Source organism: Neodiprion virginianus, chromosome 6 (genome assembly GCF_021901495.1).
Source record: "Neodiprion virginianus isolate iyNeoVirg1 chromosome 6, iyNeoVirg1.1, whole genome shotgun sequence".
Lineage (NCBI taxonomy): Eukaryota > Metazoa > Arthropoda > Insecta > Hymenoptera > Diprionidae > Neodiprion > Neodiprion virginianus.
In genome coordinates, this window is record NC_060882.1 from 5,647,734 (window position 1) to 5,670,667 (window position 22,934).

Genomic DNA, 22,934 nt, shown 5'->3' on the forward strand with positions numbered 1-22,934 from the left:
CCGAGTATGATCTTTCACCGTGTCGTAATAGACAGCGGTTCAATTGGTTCTTGAGACGTGCAGCCATCAACTCGTTAACTCGACTTCCGGCGGTGTTGCGCTCGAGAACCGGAAACGCGGTTGCAGCGTACCTCATTGCAGAACTCCATACAACGTACGGTCGTAAAGTGAGAGTTGCGTTCAAACGTGGATATGTCGGATATGTGTTGAACGATTGTCGTCGTCCCCACAGACGCGTGCACGAAGACTCGACGGAAACAGCCAGGCGTCGTGGTACAAAGCGACAAGGCGCGGGAGCAAAGTTAACCGCAAAGTTCTCGTAAACCGAGTTTATCAAGTTTATTGCCGACTTCGCGGGGGTTTCGAGCCGCGAAAGCGTGATTCCGACTCTGCTTGTAGGTACCCATATACCTCCCTACCTACCTACGTTCGCACATGTACAAACGTACCTGCTTGTAACTTTGAACGTTGCCTCGAGTCTCCCCAAAACTCACCTCAAACTCGATTGTGTTTACAACGCCTACACGCACTTCTCTGTCTACCTCGATGTATTATAACACAGCCCGTAGTCAAACTCGGTGAAACTGCTGCACCCTCCGCCTAGAAACCCGTAATCTCGAAACAACAGACGCGGAATTAAGAAATCGAGTTGTAACTGCGTGAACATCGTCATGTGTGCGATCCGAATATGTTTCAACCGAGCGAATGAATGCGGCGCGTGTAATATTGGAAGAATTTAATATCCCACAGCCTTTGCTCCGTCGAAATCTGAGAAAGTGGATCGAGCCCCCTCTCGTTTTTGACTGCTCGAGGTGTAACGGCAAAGGGGTGGCTGCTGCCTCGCCTCCCGCCATGCCGAAGGTAGATAGATACTGACTCTTGGCAGGGGTTGGCATATATTGGATCGCCCGACGACGATAGAACGCCTCTCCCTCACTGTGCCAGGGGGGGTTGTTATCAGGTTTCCATTAGCGCAAAGGGATGAACACCGAACACTGCAGGCATTGCGCGCAGGGCTATCCTTGTCGGAGGGTGAGAGAGGGACAGCCAGTGGCGTCGGGACGTTCGGCGTCTTATCGCACCTCCTATACCCTGGTCCCCTACCTTCCTTCCCCAACAACGACGCCTCGACGCCGCGACGCGCTCACCCAGAAACCAACGATAAGACTCGCCCGGCGACGCCTGCCTGCCTGCTTGCAGCCTAAGTGCCTACGCCTTTCTGCCGGCCTACTGTTACTGTATGCGATTTCGCATAACCGTCTAGATACGAGTCTCAATCGCTGCGAGAAAATTTGCAAATTGTACACTCGCGAAACGCGCCTAGAGAGCAAAAATTTATCGAAACAAGTAGACAGGTCGTAGTGTTCTTTGGCGAAGCGCTATATTTTATAAACGAAAGTGATCAAAAATCGTTTTGAATTATGTATTCTATTTGGTATCGCAGACTAGGCGCCAAACAAAGTCTCGAGATATTTTTGTAGAATTACCTTTCAGCTTTAATCGCGGGGTGCCGATTCGTTGTTAACACGTCATTAAGTTCTCGGTCACTTGGCCGGGTGGCCGAGTGGAAGAAAAATCCTGCGTCACGGGACTTGGAAATTATTATACCGTAATATTTATTATTCAAAGGTATAATCGTAACCTCGCGTATCTCGTTCTCACAATCCGTGAAACTTAGTAAGCTCAGCGTTTTGTCATCGCGTAACAAGGAATACCGATGCACGGCGTGGATGTGCTACGTAATATAGTCCACAGTGACACACGTGGGTGTAACTTTCAATCACGGTGCTGTAATAGCCAAGGCTCGTAGTAGCGTTACGTCCTCGTGGCACATTGACACGTCCTCTGGGAGTACCCTTCGGCACATTCGGTGACGCCCCGGGTATCCCGGTCTTAATTACAGTTGCGGAATTGGAGGGCGGTGCTCACTCGGACGAGACAAACAGCGGCGGAGACAACAGCAACGCCGGTAGCATCTCGGGGGGTGGAGAGGACGACCAGGCCCGTCTTCGGCTCAAGAGGAAGCTCCAGAGGAATCGGACGAGCTTCAGCAACGAGCAGATCGACGCCCTCGAGAAGGAATTCGAGCGAACTCACTACCCGGACGTCTTCGCCAGGGAACGACTCGCGGCGAAAATCGGCCTGCCCGAGGCTCGCATCCAGGTGAGTCCCATCAAATCGTTCGCAAAATCCACGCCGAGTCCGTCTGCTTGATGGATGAAAATCGGGAGGGGTGGAGAACGACGCGTGAAAGATGGCGAAACCTCCACCTCAGTCTCTGCGTGCGGCGTTTCGTGCTCGTATAGCAATTGATCTCTGTCAATCTGTCTGGTCCACTAACTCAGGTGTGGTTTTCCAATCGACGGGCAAAGTGGAGGCGCGAGGAGAAGCTGCGCACTCAGCGGAGGGACAACCCGCAGCAGTCCCACACCGGAGGCGTCGGTCTGGTCAGTGGTCACCCGACGCCCCCGCCGCCCCCGCCCCCTCACGCACCCCCCTCGCCACCCAGGATCCATCACGGATTCGCACCGACCGGCGTATATCCGGGGATTCCCAGCATGCCGGATTCCTACAGGTAAATATCGCCGTGCCAGAAATTATTGTTATCAGTTATGTGATACGAGGGGTAGAGGTAAGGTGAAGTATCTCGTTCGGAGTTACAAGTGAAAAAGTGGTTGAACGAGTCATCGGAATGGTGCTCATAAACAACAGAAGGGTCACAATCCGATCGGCGCTTAGCAATCAGAGTTCAATCGGGTTCATCGTGATTGGCGCTTTGTGGAACTTTTACTGCAGCAACGCCACCTTGATTTTCCCTCTAATTTACGAACACTTTTTACACACGGAGATTTTCCTTCTTACCTCTACCCTCCCCAGCAGGGATGGGCATATTTGCACTTTTCAAATTGAAAGTACAGATAAGTAAACAATTACTTAGTATGGTTCAAATTATCAATTACCCGGTACAGATGGATTCTGTATTGAGCAATGCAATAAGTACTAAGTACTGATGTAATTACTCATTGTCAGGGTAATTTAAGAACAAACTTACCTAAAGGCTGTCCATCACTGCTCCATATTACACATATAATTATAAGTTCTTCGCGTCTCAAAGTCGAAGTTCGCGGTCGTTATAAAAAAAAATATTGCCGTTTGTCGAACTTGTCGAGCCGATGTTCAAAAGATCAAATTCTGAGCCACCCCCTTCACTCTTCCAGCCCCATGACGTCGATGCCGAGTTTCGCGATGTCCTCGCCGAGTCAGCAGAGCCAGCACACGGGCCCCGGGATGACCGGCGGCGGCGGAATGGGCCCGATGGGCATGAGCGTCGGGATGACGGTGGGCCCGAGTCCCGGGGCCTGTCTTCAGCAACGGGACAACGGTTACTCCTGCGGCGTTGCACGTCCGCCCAGCTACGAGCCCCTTCACCTGGGCTACGGGGCGAGGCCGACCTGCAGCCCTACGCAGCCCTATCACACCGCGGGCCTGAATCAGTACAACCAGAATACCAGCTCGACCGGTGAGTGTCTACCACACTCGCTGCACTCCCTTCATTCGCTGCTCGCTCTCTAGCCACAGGAGAGCTGGATCTACCACGGATCCGTCGGGACGTACTATTGAGCGGTAATGATTTGACTGATTGATTCATTCGTTAAGGTCCCCTTATCCTGCGAGCAGAATTCATGTGTATAATTATGACGTCACACTTTGCTACACAAACATTGCGGCTCGACTATAGCAGCATATGAACACCGCGCTGATGTCGTAACGCTCGCCTGTAATCTGTCTTTGAGGTATACGACATCAGGTGAAGCACGTTTCTGCTAGATTGTTAAAGTCGAGCCGATCGAGTGGTTATACGAGTTTCAATTGTCCGGTAACAAACGTTACCCTCAGGCTCGGCCAGTCAGGCCTGTTATAAGGCAATTTCTGAATTTCCATGATCTTTGCAAAGTCTTCGACTCAGCGCGTAGGTATAGCTACACCGTGATACCATCTCTAGACTCGCTTAGTCTTACTGTCAGCACAGCCGAGCGAGTCCGTAATAATCATACCGATTCAAGATACCCTGATACAAAGAAACTCTTCCAACTATATAAGATTAACTTCCAAATCCACGGTGTATCATACTCATTTCTACATACTCATACACAAGTATACATATTGTTATTAACGAATTTTTCTTATATCACGAGACGATTTGTGTAAGATTGCGTTATATCAGCACGATAAATTGCACCAAATAAGTAATACAAACAATAAGCATCAAACTCACGGAAATTCCATAATTAATCGTACCTCCAAAGATCGTCAAACTCTCACCTACACTGCAGTATCAGATTACGCATCAACAAGAAACGTCCACTCTTTGAATATCACACCACCGATGCACCGGCTGCAACAAGAAAATCTTATATTACAACAACCCGACGCGACAATCGGTCGTCTAACGATCTTGGCGTATTCTCACCTTCCAGGTCTGATCTCGCCTGGAGTTAGCGTGCCGATCGCGGTACCGGGTCAGCCGGCACCGGATATGACCGCCCAGTACTGGTCTCCAAGACTTCAGTGACCGTGGTGGGCTTCGACGTCGACTTCCGGCCCTTAGGCGAGACGAGGCCCCGCCCCAATGCCACGCTGCCATTCCTACCTCCACAGCCCCATCCCACCTACGGATCAGATCGTCGAGGGACGAGAAGAAGCTCTGCTGAAGTAATCTCGCGGTGATCTCGAGTTCCGACACCTTCGGAAAGAAGAAGAGAAGATCGGGGAAAATCGGGAACTAGAAGATGCAATCATAATATCACCACGCTCAACTCTCCAGTCACGCTCGACTCGCTCAAATTCTACTCCTCCATGCTCTCTCCTCCCTCTCTCTCTCTCTCTCTCTCTCTCTCTATTTCTTTCTATTTTCATGTCTATTTTTCTCTTATCTCACTCTGTAACTCCCGTCACTTTCACTTTCACTCTCCGCTTAGGGATATATGAAATATGTATATATAATAATATATATACATTACACCATAGTTATATTATAATTAAACACATACCTCTGTAAGACAGAGCTCAAACTTCTCGGTATGTCTAATTATTATTATTATTATTATTATTATCATTATCATCGTCATTATTATTATTATCATTATTATTACTCGGACACAATACCCAGAAAGTATACATACATTTACGAACATTTTCATGCCAAGTGGCTGACATTGTTCAACGTCAAGCTTTTGTGATTTCCTCTCAACTTTTCATACATGTTTTTTGTGGTCCGCTAAGTACGGAGGCGTATTTCGACGTAACTTTAGCTTCAGTTTAATGATACGCAGTGATATGGACGACTTAATTATTGAAGAAAATTGTGAAATACTCTGCGCAAGGATTTATAAATTTTTGAACACCATTCTCACTATCAACCGCATAACTTATGTTCCTGGAAAAAAATTTTAATTGTAATCCATGGGGAAAATGGAGAAAAGGAAGAGGACTGCGCACGATAATCGTTACAATTTTTATCGAAACTCGAGTTGTTTGTATCATGATTACTTTGACAATATCGAACGGGGGACGAAATTATCGAATTTCACAGAAAATGGTATGGGAAGTTTACACGGATTCGAAAGCCACTCGGTCGAAAAGCCCTGCTTGTACGTATAGCACAGTACTTAAGTAGATAGAATGGTATTTTTGGCCCCAGCGGCACACGTTGGTACAAATCCTGATGTTATTATTATTTTCATTATTAACATTATTATACGACTATTATAATTAATCTCTGTATCGCCACGCATTATTACCGCAAATCTCAACTATACGTTTATTAGCGTAATAATCGGTTTATTATTGTAGCGAGCACTCCCGTTATTATATTTTTACTGTCATTGCACGATGACGTGCCGACGCACGATCGTTAAATTGCCATGATATATATATATTGACTATATACGTGAAAAACCTGTCTTCTTTCATCAATACCGAAACCGAAATTGATTTTAACATTGAATTTTAAACTTTACCGATTAATACACGATCCGTTAATTCTATATTTAGTCATGAAAGAAGGCGAACAAATTTAAAGAGAAAAAAAAATCATTCAGCTGAGTAGACAAAATAATCGGTAAAGTGTGAAATTTAACACAACTAAACATTATTATTATTATATTAATAATATTCTACGACCGACGACCGGTTATACCGGTAATTTACAGCTTGATCGGTAAACATAATACAGAGCTTGCAATAAATGTTAGCATCGCGCTGTTCGTATGCCATTCGCCTGATTAATTACGTCGTACATTTTAACATCCGCACATGTAATAATTGCCAAAAAAAACAAAACCATATACCGTTGAACATGTACAATGGCATTCGTCTTCTCCCCCACATAAATAGATAATTATTATTTCATAAAGTTATTTATACAGCCAATACGAAATACGGGAGTCCCTGAAAAGGATATTCACGCGTTGCGTGCAAAGCAACTACGCATACAAATATACATAAGTGCGCATCGCAGTCAGCATTCCGATTAGCGACATCTTTGTATCATATTTATATAGAGAAAAGAAAAAAATAAGCGGAAAGAAACTAATCAAATGTGGAATTTAAAAAAAAAAAAAAAATTTTTTTAACATCGGCGCAATTATTGGGAAGGAGGGAAAGAAGTAGGGGAGAAATTGGGAATTTTCAATCCGTAAGTTATCGGTATCAAAATACCTAGCCGCGTATACATATATAAATATATATTATTGATAAGGAAGATATTATTATTATTATTATTATTATTGTTTATAAACTTACCTAAATAAAAGTCGGGCTATACAGCTATAACTGCAGCTGCGGGAGTTTCTTGCGGGCAGTGCAGTATCAAGTTACACAACAAATATTATATACATAAGTGAAATGATTAATTACTATGATTATGATTCTTATTATTGCTATTATTATGGTTATATATATATTATTATTATTATTATTATTATGGTTATTATTACGATTATTAAGTGTACTTACCAAGTAACCGGTAATTTATATTCGATGCAAGAAAACCCGAATGTGATTTCTCTTTATAGGCCAGGTATGTCAAACGTATGAATTAAAAAGCAAGCAAAAAAAAAAAAAAAAGTATTTAAAAACAAAATAGTATATTAAAATAAAATAGTGTGTGCATTTAATTAACATTATATAAATCTGTCGTCTTTGCATTCTATTAATTCCTTAACCCTATCTATTTTTATATCACATTTCTTCAAATTTCTTTTATTCCTTGCAGTGAAAATTGAACATTTTTCCTGCTGAAAACAAGATTTTGTAATAAGCGTTAATGTTTGTTAAAACGAAAACAAAACTCACTTACCTGTGATAAATTTCAATCGTACACTCCTAGTTAACGGTATAAACAATTGAGTAAAATGAAAAAATTTGGAAATTCAAGAAACGTGACAATTGATATAGTTTTTAGTAAATATAATAATCTTATATTTTTTCGTATAATATATGCGATGTATATATATATATGTATATATACGTACGTACTAAATACAGTATATATATATGTATGGCAATACGTTACTATATCCAAGCAACGTAAAGGACTCATTTTTTATCTTATGATTTTTAATAAAACGTTATGAATTTAATGAATTTTGCGTGTGTGTGAGAGTGTTAGATAAATCGCGTGAGAGTTTGTAAATTCTATCAAAGTTTCGCGTTTTTAAATATCATGCATTTATACGTACGTGTACTTGATGAATAATATCGAACGATTCAATTTAATTGAATTGTCAACTTATACTTTACTCTTCTTTTTTTGCCTAATTTCCGAACTATCCGATAAATATAGGTATGGTATACGTATATTATTAGCAAATAGAGAAGAAAAAAGAAGAAATAATCATTGAAACAACAGCGCGATGGCTCCGAATATAACAACGTTTCCAACGGATTGTCGAGTCTTACTTTTTCTTTCTCTTTGCATTGGGTAAATTGGTGAATGAGCCGTACACTACATTTACAAACGTATAATATAATAACAAAACTTACAGGTTTAATATTACGCGTCACATGTGTAACGATATTGTATCACGATATCATACACGGACAAATGAGTCAAATGAAACAACACAAAGTCTCGACGCACATGTGAGTTTGAACGACAAGTAAAGAACAGAAGGCAGCAATAAGAGAAAAAAAAATAATACAAAAATAGACGAATATGATTACACCATTATTCTTCAACGATTAACAAAAAAAAAAAAAAGAAAAAAACAAACAAACAACCAAAGTATTGGTTTCGACAACGGACTTGAGAGACGAAATTTTCCCCAATCTCTCTTCTTTCTTCTCTCTCAGTTTCTCATGACCTTATCAGATTTCCGATTTGTGTAAGTCAAGAGGGATATTTGTACAATACACCGGTACCTAGGCAGGGACACAGATTACTCTCGTCCAACATTTTCTAAACGATGGGAAGTCAATCGTTGAGCAGCTCGTCTATGTCTTGTAAAATATCCTCAGCCCCGGCAGCTGATACGGATTGATCGACGGCGGAGTTAACGTCCATCATCAAGTAATCGTCCTCCGAAATACTGCGTAAAACCGAATTCCTCGGTGCCGAATTTCCGTTAAAAAGTCCCTCCTCCGGGACAGAAATGCCATTTTGGTCCCCCAGCCGGGTCGCGGCAGCGTGATCCTCCACCTCCTCCTCCTCCTCCTCCTCCTCCTCCTCATCCTCCTCCTCATCCTCCTCCTCGTCCATTTTGATCTGATTCCTTTCGTTTCTCGCCGAAAGGGAAGGCCTGGAAGCGACGAGGGTAAGTCGGTCAGGAACGACGGCAGCATCCTGGCTGCTGTCGCTGCTCGTCATTTCCGGTTGCTCCTGGATAATTTCACCGGAATTATATCGGGTTACTTTTCTCCTAGACGACGACGTTTCCATCGGCGTCGTCCGGTTCGCCCGACGAAGTCTGACCGGCGGCGCCGTCGCCGTCACGGCTGTCCTCGGCCACCGGTTTGCAGGGTCGGATTTCTCAGTCTCCGAATCGCTGCAGCAGTTACGATCGTTCGTTTTCCCCGCTGTTCGAGACTCGGCGGAGGACGAGGCGTCGTCCGCGAGGCGAGGAACCTTCGTTCCCGACGGGATATCCGCCGGCGACGAGGGCGCCATCGTCCGCCTCCGTTTCCGTATCTCGTCGAGAGACAGGACCTGGAAGTCCAAGTTCGTCTTGAGGCTCGAAGATCTGGCGGTCAGGCGGTTAGCCAACCTGTTGCGAAGGTTCCGTTCGAGGGTTGACGAGCCGACTCCTCCGCCTCCGCCTCCGGCCCCGATCTCGACCATCGGAACGTTGCAATCACCGGCGGTTTCTTCGGTTGTGTAATTGTAGTAAGCCGCACTCTCCGCCTGGATTCTTTCAAGTTTGATCTCTTCGAGGGTCTTAACGTGTAGCATTCGCAATTGCGGCTTTGTTGGCGACGGTACGCTTTCATTGTCTGACTCTGCAAGAACACACCAAGAAAACGGGAGCTGAATTATTATGCGTCGTGCTGATGATTGTTATTTTTTTTTTTTTATATATACATCATCGTCTTTAAAAAAAAAATATGTATATACATACAAATTTGTCTTTCGATTATAACACCACAAGGAGACCCGGCGACTGTTTGTTACATTTTTTTTTTTTTTTCTCTCTTGCTTTTCCGTCCCGTTTTGTACGCGTTTGAAGTATTTTCTATTCACATCGTACTCGAATGCCGATCGATTAGATGCGATCGATTTAACGATAAGAATTGAAAATTCTTATCGAAATGGATCTGGCATTGAATTTAAATTGTATTATAGAAAAGCCGAGAGACAGGCAAATTGCGTATTCCAGAATTCCATTTCATATTACTTCGTCAATGTATTCTCCGTTGCCTCATGCTTGTACAATGAATATACTTTATATATCCGATGTATATAAATGTTTTTACAATTGATCAACTGTTTGGATGATCTGATTTAGTACGGTTTTATAGCGTTTCTCTGTCATATATACATATATCTGTGTCATACCCGGTAGGAACAGCTATTATTTTCTTTTGTGCATTCTTGCAGTTTCTTGGCAAATGACTCGTTTTATTCTTATATCCTTTTCACTTCCTTCTTTCTATTCCCCTTTTCTTTCTCCTCGCTCTCTATCTCTCTTTCTCTCTCTTCCTCTCTTTCTCTCTCTCTCTCTCTCTCTCGCTCTCTCGCTCTCTGGCTCTCACTCTCACTCGCTCGCTCTCTTTCTCTCTGGCTTTCTTTCACGGCTCCTCTATTCGTTTCACCGTCTCTTTCCATCCCGGAAATCTCCACAGTACAAGATATATGGTAAATTCAAATTTTCTTCAATAACATCACACGTTCCAACAAACATTATTCGTTCAAAGATGAAATCAACTTGAAACGATGTTTCGGAGAACGCAAAAAATAAAAAGTTTGGAAAAAAAAAGGGAAGAAAGAAAGAATGAAACAGTAATAATCCAACACTTCACAAAGAACCGAGGTGCATTATCGATACTTGTACTTATTTTATCCATTGATCACTGATAATCGTTCACCAATCACTAAACCACTGACCACTAACCACTGACCACGAAGAAAAAGCGATGAACCACGACAAGAGAAGGTCCCAAGGTCTTCTTGGGCACCATCCAAAGCCACGGGGAATCCCCGTTTCTTCCGGCAGAGCGTGAATTTTCTTTCGTGGGCAACGTAAAATGTCTTTCGGAGATATCGAGAAGTTGTTAAGAGTTTCTGGCTGATAGCTGTGAGAAAAGCGATGCGGTTTTTTTTTTTTAATAGGCATTGCATTTACCTTGAATTCCAAATTGTTTTACTTTTCTTTTCAATTTTTTATTTTTTGGTTCTTGCTTTCATTGCGTGTATCCAAAGAATGTGCGACTCCCAATAGATGCATGAACGTTGAATAGAGAATCAGGGTTGTTAAACCCTGATCTGAAACACAACTCGTTACTTGTATGATATTTATAATATACATAATACATCTACATCTGTATTTAAGATATATATGCGTATAGTATATAATAATTATAATTACGTACGCACGCAATTATATGCGTATAAAGTATATCTTATACTGTGAGACGCATATATATGTACGTGAAAGAAACTGAATACACTTGCGGCATGTCGTATAAATGTGATACACAAGTATAATAGTAATAATATGACGAGAATATATGAGTAATCGATAAAATAAAAAAAAAATAAAAAAATAATTAAATAAATAAACGATTACTAAGTAGAAAGAAAAAAAAAAACATAAACAAATATTAATATTCTCCGAGGTATCAAGTTTTATTGAAATCCAAATATAGTTTTTCAATTAAAAGTATCAATTTCATTGCTTACATCAATCATATATTATATAATAATAATGTTTCGTGTTACTTTATTATCTCTTAGCAGAAGTAGTAAGTTGAAATCGATCTAATAGCAACTGCATTCGCCAATATTACAATATTTATGATCGTTTCTCACTTATAGTTTATATTCATTATTATTAATTAATCAATTAATTTTTTTCTCCGTGTTGTTTTTTTTTTTTTTCTTTTAATTCAATGATGTATTCTTAATTACTGACTCGCCTCGACTTCTGTAAACGTATCTTTTTTTTGTTTTATCAGTTGCTTCTAACTTTCCGAAGCTACTTTTCCAACTCTGTTTCTTCTCTCATGCTCGCGGTCATTCTTCGTTTTCTCTCCCGCTCTCCCCCTCCCCCCTCCCCTCCCTCCCTCTCTGTCGGTCTCTCTCTCTCTCTCTCTCTCTCTCTCTCTCTCTCTCTCTCTCTCTCTCTCTCTCTCTCTCTCTCTCTCTCTCTCTCTCTCTCTCTCTCTCTCTCTCTCTCTCTCTCTCTCTCTCTCTCTCTCTCTCTCTCTCTCTCTCTCTCTCTCTCTCTCTCTCTCTCTCTCTCTCTTTCTCTCTCTCTCTCACTCTCTCTCTCTCTGACTCTCTTGCTATCTTGCTATCGGTTCTTTGTCTCTCTTCTTGTTCTTTTACATAGGTGTAACTGTCATTGTTGATATTAATCAATTAATCAATCAATTATTACCAAAAACACAAAAACGCTAATTATATAGAAAATGATAGCTTTCTCACCGGGTAAAAAGCAAATACAATTGATAATACCAGAGTTGTAGAATGCTTTTGATGTACACTTGTATAACATCGCTAACAGTCACATAGATAGTGAATTAAAAAATTTATAAACCAACACTAGATCATATAGAATGAAACAAAAAATTAAATAAATAAAATTAAATGGGAAGAAAGAAATATCGAAAACCATTATATCAGGAAGAAAATCATTACAACGTGTCGTCGAACCCAAAATGACGACACTGTAGAATGAGCAAGAAAATAAAAATTTTTAGGGAAAAACAAAAGAGAATGACGCTACACGTATTTAGAGAATCGAAAGAAGAAAAAAAAATAAATAATGACAAGTAATATGGAATAGATACAAATAGTACAAACAATAACAACAAATGCCAACGATTTTGAAAGCAGAAAATAAACTGGAACAAAAAAAGTCTTTATATTATCTAACTACAGGCCTAGATTTGTCATGGTAGCATTAATAACCCTTTCGTTCGTCGCAGTCATCAAAAGGCAGAACAAAAAACGAAAAAAGAAAAACAAAAAAAAAAAGAAACAAATTGATAGCTGAATTTACATACTCTAAATTTTTGTTTTTCAAGTCATCGTTAACTGAAATCAAACTATTGGATTGACATTGCCTAGACATAGAATCGGGTTAATGCTACTGGCAGCCATATTTTTATCTCTCTTGTTTCTTTTTGAATCTTTTTTTTTCTCTCTATTTTTATATGCGATAAATTGCGTTTGAAATATACAAGATCTTTTTGCAATACGATAAGATTACTAACTACAGTTTGCAAACTACGTATTGCATTTTGCGAGCTACCTGGGATGTTACGTGTTAAAATTCTAGCAGATTATAAAGCATGTCTAATTATTCTTTATCGGAGTATTTACACTCTCAGCTGAGTGAAATCAAATAATGTGGAAGATAAATTGTTTGTTGTTTTTGTTTTTTAACAGGTCCAGATCGTCACGACGTTTACCAAAACGTTTGCTGACAAAAATAATAGAAAAAGTACAAAATGAAAAAACTTCAATTCATACAAATGTTTCAAGAGATCGTCGAATAGCATCGAGTCATTGAAAATATGACAGTAAGTTACAACTTGTAAATTCTTCGAATATGTTTGGCGCTTCCAAAGAAAAAGAGAAGAAAAAAAAAAAAAGAAAAATACGCTACAACCTTTCAACACGTAATCATTCCTGCGTGCCTCGCAATGAACCAACCAAGCAATCTGATAAGCCGCAAAATGCTTCGATAATCGTATAGTTATACAATATATGTTATATTTATGTACAGAAATTCGACCAACTATGATTCCTTTTTTTTTTTTTTATATCATCTCCATCACTTCTCTTCGATTGGTTAATGTTTTAAATACCTATTATGGTTACTCGTTATTATATTCAATAATATGTATAATACAAGCTTCTGTTTACGTACGTAGATTTATCTGAACCACGCAAGTGACAGACACGGGCGTATTAATAAATCATTATGTATCGTACATACACACATACTTATGATAACTACGTACGTATGCATAGGTATGTATTCTACAGTTATGCTGATAGGGCATTATTAAATACAACACCTGCATCATCACACGATTCGCTTCACTACTTACTACCAACTTTTTCATTTCCAATATGAAATATTTCAAAAGATAGAATCGCACGATTCGAATATAACGAATAAGTTCAATTTCTTCAATCAAATCTGGTCATTTAACTGCAGGTAGCTCGATATTATTTGATTCAATTCGATTCGATGCGACTCTATCTACTGTCTGAATTTTTCTCAGATTCATTCCAGGATATTCACAATGCGTTTTTCACAACAACACAACGCGTAATCACGTTACGAAAATGAAATGTTAAAGTTTAAAGATTGAATAATTATGATAAGAGACTATGGATAATAATAAATGTGTTGTTAATGTTTCTCAGTGATTATCCTGGTTGCATCGCTTTAGTAATAATCAATATTGATTTATTCGTATTTTGTTTCTTCTTTGTTATATAAATATTATTAATAATTAAATATAATATTTCGTTATGCTTAATACGCCTCGCATTTAAGATGATTACTTTACCTATGTGGTGTTGTAAGATTGTGTCTGCGAAAATGTCTTTGTATGAATGTATCTCCGTTGCGTATGGTTTTCTTAAATTCTATGCGTGTGCATACATGTGTTTGAGTGTGTACGCTATCTGTATATGCATATAAACACATAATGTATGTATATACATATACATAGTAGTTGGCCATTTCCTTTCAGGCTAATCTAGTTCTGTCATTACTTTTTTTTTTTTTTTTGTTTTTTTATATACTTATGGTTTTTTTCCGTTTTTTCTGTTAGTTTTCCTTTTCTTTCAAATTTTCTTTTCATTACTTATTTCGTATTATAGGTGTTCTGACCTGAGGTGCTGACTCCGAATTAAAAATTTCGAATTCATATTCACCTGAGCTTGTTTACTATGTAACGTTACAAGCGTTATACTCTCATTGGAGGCATAACAATACTAATGTTATTGTATAACGATGATGAATACAAAGCTCAAGAATCAACAACTCTGGTATTAATTTACCAGTATACCGCAGAACGCTATTTTTGTATCGTAAGAGAAAAGAAAAACTTTTCTTTTTTGTTAATTTTCTTCGCTATAATCTATACTTCATTCCGCAACTACTGAATATAATCAATATTTATTTCTCATTTACGCAACAGAAAGCAATGAGGAAAAAGTTAATTGAAATGGGCAAAGATCGTTTTTTTTTCTTTCTTTTAACCAACTAAATGAAATGCAATTAAACGCAATTTTATAAAAAATGAAAATGCTTAACGCGATTCACGCCCAAAACCTGATTATTGATTGTTGCATAGCCTAAAACATTTCTGATCTTCAATTGCTTACAGCGTAAATAAAATTTTCCAAATATATACTGTGAACAATAATAATAATAATAATAATAATAATAATAATAATGTCCATAATATTATTAATAATAATAATATATAACAGAAATATTCAAATAAATATAAACATAAATCGGCGTTCGAATTTACAGATTCTTATATAATTACCTATCTCGACTATTTCCAATTTTCCACTAACACATGTCTGTATGCATATATATATATGTGTATATAGATATATAGATATATATATATATATATATATATATATATATATATATCTCGCGATGCCGCATGCCTTTTTCCGGTATCTACCTGCCTGTCAAACTCGCAAAACGTATTGCATCAGAAATTTCATATTAAAAGTTCAATAATTTCAAATTAATATTTATAGTTGACTATTTTCTTTTCATTCTTGCTTTCTTTTCTTTTTTTTTTGTTTATCATTCATTTATTATCTACTAAAGCCTAAAAACGTTGTAAATTCTACTTCTCACCGAGTTTTAACGACTACACATTTATAGAATCGTTTATGCTCGTACCTTTTTCAATTACAATTCTATAATTACAATTTGGTTTTTGTTCACTTGTTTTGTTTTTTTTTTTCGTTTTTTTTTTTTTTTTTTTTTTTTTTTTTTTTTTTTTTGTTATTTTTTTTCCATCATTTTATATCATCATATACGGGAGATATACGATATATCTACGAATACATAGAGAAAAACTTTCGCAATGCCGCACACAAAAATTTAGCTCGTATCGATCCCAAGCCGGAGTATAGAATTTGTCAAAAGCCAAAACATATGAAGGCATTTATTTGTATATAAATATACACACACAAGCGCGTCAACGCAGCTATATATGTGTATGCGTATACATATGATACTGTGCATATAAAGACACACATATATCGACGCATAGAGATATGTATATGTGTATATATATATACATATATGAAAGAGGCTGGGGTCTAGTAAATATTTGTTCTCAAACAACTTGAAACATGGTTGGACAGTTCGCCGTTGTTCAACATGCTTAGAAGAAACGACATTGCGACCTAAATAATTAGAGTGATATTGACAGGTGTGATGTTCTGATCGCACGCATGTGCAGGCTTGAAACTCGACCAATCAGAGTGACAAAACCAGAATGGTTCTTGAATAGATATTTTTTTTTAACGAAGAATTAATTAAAAATGACCAGTTTTATTATGCTTTGTAGCAAAGACGGTGAGCGATTAGAAATCGATCGAGTCTCAAGCATTTAAAAAAATTTAAATAAACGTTTGTTTAATGCCTTCTTCTTCTTTCCTTTAGTGCATTACTTAAACTATGACGACAACGGTTGTCGGCTACACATCAAGCGGTCTATATTATATCTATACTTGTCCATAGAACATCTAGTTTTTGTTTTCATCCGTTCTTTACCCCCTGAATATGAAATGATTTTTGCATTGCTTTGGTAGAAACAAAAATCTGACTAACTGGGAAGAATGATTTTCGATATTTTATCCCACGTACCATGTTGCTATGATAATGCAGCCGCAATATTTGCGCGTGACGTTTAATTAATCTATCCCATCGATCTTGCAAATACGAAGAATGAACAGTAAGCTTGATAATCTACTTTAATTGATAAAGACCTAATTTAGTTTGCCCTTGGTGGTTATCAACCACTGAACGAGAGTACTGCTTTAACTTCGATATAGACGCATGCAAGAAGAGGGTACGACAAGTTTTGACCATCAAATTCCAACATTTAGGTAGTTTGGAAACAATACAGGACAAAGTTTCGCCTTAAGCAAAGATGATGGAAAAATTCCAAAAGAGCATGCAGCTTCACAATTTTAGCTGTGAAATGAAGGATCTAGACGAAGTTGCAAGTTAAAGAGTCTCTCTCTTTGACCCCTTATTTTCCTTTTACAATTAATTAAACTTATCGTAATAACAGAATAAAGTTCTAAAAACAATCGAACTAATATAACATAATTCAAAGAAAATCAGCTACCGAATATTTCGTAGGTTTCTTCATAATGTTTGAAACACAGAACGAATACAATAAAATGGAGAAAAAAAAAATTTCGAACTCAAGATCAAGTTGGTTATCAAGAACGGAACTATTTCCAACAGATCTTATAAAATATGAAAATGGAAGAAACGAGATATGAAAAAAAACACAAAAAAAAAAAAATGTATAAATATTGCCAATAGACGGAGCCATGGAAAATAGAAGATAAAAAAACTCTCGATTTACGGATTTTAGGAGAAAAAAAAATATGTATCGAACGTTTTTCGTATTAAACGTATAAGCCAAATTTACACGTCCAAGTACCGGACATCGAGTAAATTGTACATATAATGGCTCTCCAAAAAATGCTACACGATTTCAGAGCTCAATTATTCTTCCTGACAACACAGACTCGAACCGACGTGCATATAATAATTAGTTACCACCGCATGTGTGTAACAATTTTAATGATTGTTCTTTTTCTCTTATTTTGCTTTTGCCAAATCATTCATCTTCATTCTTTAATAAATTTCTATCTTCACCCTATATAACATCTCTGTCATGCATGGTACACATCGCTCTGACCACAGACTTTCTATGTGAATACTTTCAGTTATTACTCGTAAAGCTAATAAAACCGATTTAGCTGCGGAAAGCTGCGTGTGACAGTTGATACGATTGAATAATTATGTACCATAATATTTTAATGCGCATTCTAGTTCTGCAATGTTTGGTTATTAGTTGCCAGTAATATGAATTTGAATATGAATAATAATATTAATAATAATAATAATTAACGTTATATACATCTTCTTAATAATGAAACTGAACGTACGGTTTAAAACAATTGAAACGCAGGACACTAAAAAAGGAAAAGAAAAAATTGATTCGTATCTATAGAATTCTTAAAATTTACCACTATGTCCACTCCACTAATACAACATCCAACGCCATTTTTCTTCCTATTACTTTATGCTATCAGCATCTTTTCATCAAGTAATCAACGAATTAAAAAGATACGAACATTTCGCCCCTTACTTTCGACTTGGTTGTTATTTAAATTGATATTCAAATCATATTCTTCTGAAAGTAGAAACAGGAAACTACAGGCTACAGGTAATTATTTTCTCAATAATTTTTACCATTTAGAGATCACGTTACATTTCCAACAAATAAGGATAACAATTAGGAACGCTGTCTCAACTCTAAAAAGAGTATTTGCCTGCAGAGGTGGAAAGACAAAATTGAAAAAAAATAAGTAAATTTAGTGCAACGGTGCTCTCATAGATATCTACCGCTGCTTTATCTGCGCAACCAAGTACCAGTAACATCGTTTTTAACGAGTAACCATTACCTCAAACTCCGCCCTCAAAAGACAATATGATATTTGCAGTTCAATGTGAATAATTTCCAACCGCTCAGCTCGTGAATTATATAGTAACATTTAAAACCTTCCATATGACGCAAAGCCGAGGAAGGGAAACGGAAACCTTGGTGTTTGCGTTTGTGTTTGTGTCTGTGTTGGTGTTTGAATTTGCGTTGGTGCTTGCGTCTGATGCTGCTGCGACTGTTGCAGGCGAAGAGACGAAGTATACGGAGGTCGCTGGAGTAGCGACGACGTGGTGGCGTTTTGCAAGGATGCAAATGACTGTCCTTGATTATACGAACGCAGATTTGAGCGACGAGCAAAAGACAAAACACGAGGAGGACATCCTCCCTGTGCCTGAGCGGCAGAACCTCGCGGGATGTTAAAATTTCCCCCAACGTTGGTCGAGCTGTTTTGAATATTCAGCACATTGGCGGGTAGTCCTGGGATCCCAGGGATCCCAAGGGAGTTTGAAAGGCTTGGTAGAGTTGGTAAATTCGACAGGGTTGACAGATTTGACAGATTTATATTAGCTTGTAGATTATGCGGTAGGGAGAGGGCGCGTGGCGCGAGGTAGTGTACGTCGAAAGATGGGCGGGGGGGCTAGTAAAGCCGCATACCTTCCTCGAAGTTGACGACAAGAGGGTCGACAGCCGGACTGCCAATGAAGCTTCCAGCTTCGCTGCCTCCGCGGCCTTGATCAGATTCAGTGCTGCTTCCATCGAGCGTAGTGCGTGGATCCGAATCGTACTTGCCATCATCTGTTGGATACAGAAAGTATTAATAACAGTGTAAAAATGAGTTTTGTGTACATATTTCTTTTACCAACTACTTAAGTTTTGACCTGTTGTAGCTGTTACAAATACCCACTTCATTTTTAATAAAAATAATACTATTACATTTCACAAAGCTGCAAATTCTGATTTGCATCAATAGAGTGTTGTTTAATGTCACACCTGACGCACATTCAGATTACCAATTAGTTGTGAACGAACTGTTAACATGTTTATGACAGCCTCACAGTGTCCAGTTGGATCGAGACTAATAATTCCACGACAGTTACACAGAAATTTCAGATTGACAGGTAAAAATAACAAACTACTTCTTTAGATCATGTTCAACAGCACAAGAAAAAAAATGCACTATGCGGTCGGATGCATAAGTTAAAGTTTATTTATCACAAAGTTGAAGGTAACTTTTTCAAATTCTATGATGGACATATAAATTGAGGCTCACGTTACAATAAAACTGAGACACGGGAATCAAATTTCCTGATATTGCCAGGTATTTTTATTTATTTTTGAGGAATCTCCATAATAATTCGAGACTTCGAGAATTTCCATTATGACTGGACACAGTGAGTATATTACTCAGATAAATTAATTGGAAATCGATTTGGGCTGATAATTTGTATACCCTGACGGTTGGACCATTCTTGGTTAACAGGCTTTGCAGTCAGCTCATTGTTTCTGCCAGGATTAATTGGCTCGGCTGTTGCTGGGCCGCGAGCATTCTTGTGCATGAAACAGCAATGAGGTTTTCTACATCCACCCGGTTGCGTCTCCCAGTAGCATGCAATCGATTTGCGATTTTTCTGGAACAAAATTTCGCTTTTGATTAAACTTACAGGCTTGATAATTGTGCAAAGTCCTTGATACTACAAGGCATCAAGAAATTAGGCGAAAAAATACTGAAAACCTATTATAAAATTTGTGCGATCATTGATACCTTAAGTTCCATGTGTCTGAAGTTGCAATGCTCGTTGAGACAGTTCCCCGATTGCCAGTACGAGCACATCGTCTCACAACCCAAGGCAGAGGGCTCATGTCTAAATGCACAAGCGTCACCCTGAGGGAGTAGAAACAGGTACCATTTTGATCAAATATTTATGTAAAATTGGCAAGTATGTGACTTCATAATTTGGATTGCTGTAAACTAGCTATTAATTATAACTGATGGTAGTGACTAGAAGTAAAAAGCGAAAGAACTGACCGAGGCTCAGTCAAAGTGGAGTTGGATTGAAGAAAATCTAAATTTAGCTTGAGTGTCTGAATAAAAATCAGAACAAGAGTGCAAAACGGGAAAATCTCGTCAATATCTTTAATAAAATAGAGGAGAATAATATTTCCGGATGGAAAAAATTAAGGACAAGTGTAAATGGCGGAGGAATTTAAAAGCAAAAATTTCAACATCAGATAATACCAATTTCAACAAATATTTCGTACGCGACGAAAGTATTCCGGCGTTTACTCTTTCGTTACAAGTGAAAGGGGATCAAGAGCGAAACATACGACATGGCTACAACATGGCCGACCTAACCTTACAATTCGTTTGGCTCACGCAATATGGAATCGCGCGTGTCAAAAACGTCAGGGTACGATAGCTCGTAGAATGATGAAGGAGATAATAATTTTTGCCGTTATTAATTAAATATTACCTTTAAACATGTCGAATAGTAGAAAAAGTAGCAGTCGGTATTTTTTTGACTGTGCTCCATCTGCAAGAATTGGTAAAAAGATGAGTGGTCGTGTTCCTTGCTGTAAAAGAGAAGAAAAATGATAAAATATGCGGAAACTTTTGTGGCTTTCCACCCCGGTATTATCCTGCGAACTGCCGAACGTTACGTTTGGTATTGATATATGTGATGAAAAAGTTACCATTTCGTCCTAAACATGATCGTGATTTTCAACTCCCCGTGCTTCGCTTCGGAACGGTCAAATTTATACTGGAAATTCGTACCGAATTTCGTGGGGTAAACGAACGAAAAACTCATTGCAAACGATAGGGGATAGCTTGAGGACAATTTTTTATTACCAATATTATGAATATGTCATATTTATCTACTTACGTCCAGTCGTGATGCGTCGGGTGATGTCTTCTTTTTTTGCTTCTCTCTGCCCTCTCACTTTGCCTGAGAATATCCGTCTGGCGTCTGCGTTCACGAAAATACACGAACTCGGACGGCGAAGAACCGAATTGACGTTCGCGAATTTTCGCCAAGCCGAGGCCGCGTTGTTGGGAAGACTGAAAGAATTTCGACGCGGGAACTTTTGAAACGAGCGTAAGCTGCGTAACTTGTCGCCTGGCTCCCATATGAATTTTTACCATGCGTATAATAGGTATGTATTATTAATGTATTTTGAATACAATTAACGCAATGCGACAGGTTTGATTTCACCCCTCAAAAATAAAATGGTCATAAATGCGTGAGCAATTATGCGTGAGGTATTGAATTACCGATATTTCCTGTCGATTTGATCAATTAATCAAACATGCACGATCATTAATAATTGCCTGATATACTGTAATGAACCGGCAAAAGAGATTGTTCGTTGTACACCTACAATGAGACGTGAAAATGTATTTTTTTTTTAAATGCAGTCAACAGATTTTACTCACAACTTTATTCAGTATGTTATAACGCTCATATATCTTCGCACAATTGATATGCTTACGAAAAACAAACAAAAAGTTATCACAATATGGACAAGAAGAAGAATAAATAGTCCACAGCCTATAAAACATGGTGTATAGGTAGTTATCATGTATATTATATAAAAAAAATAACGTACAGAATTTCTATGTAATTAGTCTTATAAATAAAACATAGATACAAATTTTCTCGTCTAAGAAGCGCTGCGTAATAAGGAATCAATTGTGTAAAATTAAATGCGCTTGATAACAACCGTTTCGCTTTTCCAAATGATAAATTGTCTACAAAGCGTATGTTTCAAATTTTAACAATTTGTACAATTATCGATAATAATAAAATACTAATTGTCAACTGTGATGCTTTAAATAATAATCACTGCTTTAGCAGCATCGCTCAGCTGCGCGTTATCTCTTTACCACCCCATCTCAAATTCTCTTCTACTTTCAACAATCATGGTAAAACGACTTATTGCGGCAAATGGAAAAAAAGTAGAATACAAATGAACCGTACAGAGAGTATGTGGGTTGGATTTTAATGTGCTCAAATCATTTTATCCTAAAAAATTCTTATATATAAATATTTGGTTGCTGGTGAAACTAATAAAGGGAAGGTACCTCATACAGGAAAGCCGAATAATTTTCCTTAGCATTTGAAACTGAAAAGTATTTAGAATGATTTATAAAACACACAAAAGATCAAAAGAGTACACGATAGGAAGTAATGCTATAGTACTGTATGTACAAGACAAATAAAGCGATAGTCTTTTCAAGGTAATTAAAAACTTTGTGTTATCTGATATTAACTCTTTTTTAATTGATATCTTCGATCTCTCTCCATTGCCTTCAACACAACCATAACTGAAAGTAATTGCAGACCTAAAAATATTATAATCACAAAATTCCAATGTCTTTGGCAAAACAAGAATATCAGTACGAATACAGTACAAATTTGTTACGTAAGAAAATATTACACTTATACATACCTATAAAACCATTTTATTAGATTGAATATAAAAATCCAAGTACGGGTAACGAATTTAGAAAAGGGCCTTCAAGTTGT

General features: G+C 38.1%; 2 protein-coding genes across 6 annotated transcripts in view; one reads left to right on the forward strand and one right to left on the reverse strand.

Annotated features, from left to right (window-relative positions):
• LOC124307896 (paired box protein Pax-6-like) overlaps positions 1-7,187 on the forward strand; it is a 65,317-nt gene extending 58,130 nt beyond the window's left edge. For all 3 annotated transcript variants that reach the window (XM_046770059.1, XM_046770060.1, XM_046770061.1), the window contains 4 exons: positions 1,904-2,163; positions 2,346-2,575; positions 3,219-3,520; positions 4,479-7,187. In XM_046770059.1, coding sequence (XP_046626015.1) covers positions 1,904-2,163; positions 2,346-2,575; positions 3,219-3,520; positions 4,479-4,573 — 887 coding nt within the window. In that variant the 3' untranslated portion in view covers positions 4,574-7,187. The remainder of the gene's footprint in view (positions 1-1,903; positions 2,164-2,345; positions 2,576-3,218; positions 3,521-4,478) is intronic.
• Positions 7,188-7,457: 270 nt separating this feature from the next.
• Positions 7,458-21,414, reverse strand: LOC124307894 (zinc finger CCCH domain-containing protein 11A-like). 3 transcript variants are annotated; one of them, XM_046770058.1, is made up of 6 exons: positions 21,291-21,414; positions 20,880-20,979; positions 20,171-20,290; positions 19,859-20,036; positions 19,063-19,203; positions 7,458-9,498 (listed from the first exon to the last, which is right to left on the reverse strand). In XM_046770058.1, the coding sequence occupies exons 2-6, from the start codon at positions 20,937-20,939 to the stop codon at positions 8,477-8,479; spliced, it is 1,521 nt and encodes a 506-aa protein (XP_046626014.1). In that variant the 5' UTR covers positions 20,940-20,979; positions 21,291-21,414; the 3' UTR covers positions 7,458-8,476. The 3 variants fall into 3 exon arrangements, with proteins under 3 accessions (XP_046626014.1, XP_046626013.1, XP_046626012.1); XM_046770057.1 differs by having other exon boundaries at positions 20,880-20,939; positions 21,291-21,398; XM_046770056.1 differs by lacking the exon at positions 21,291-21,414 and adding an exon at positions 21,100-21,230.
• Between the last annotated feature and the right edge of the window lie 1,520 nt (positions 21,415-22,934).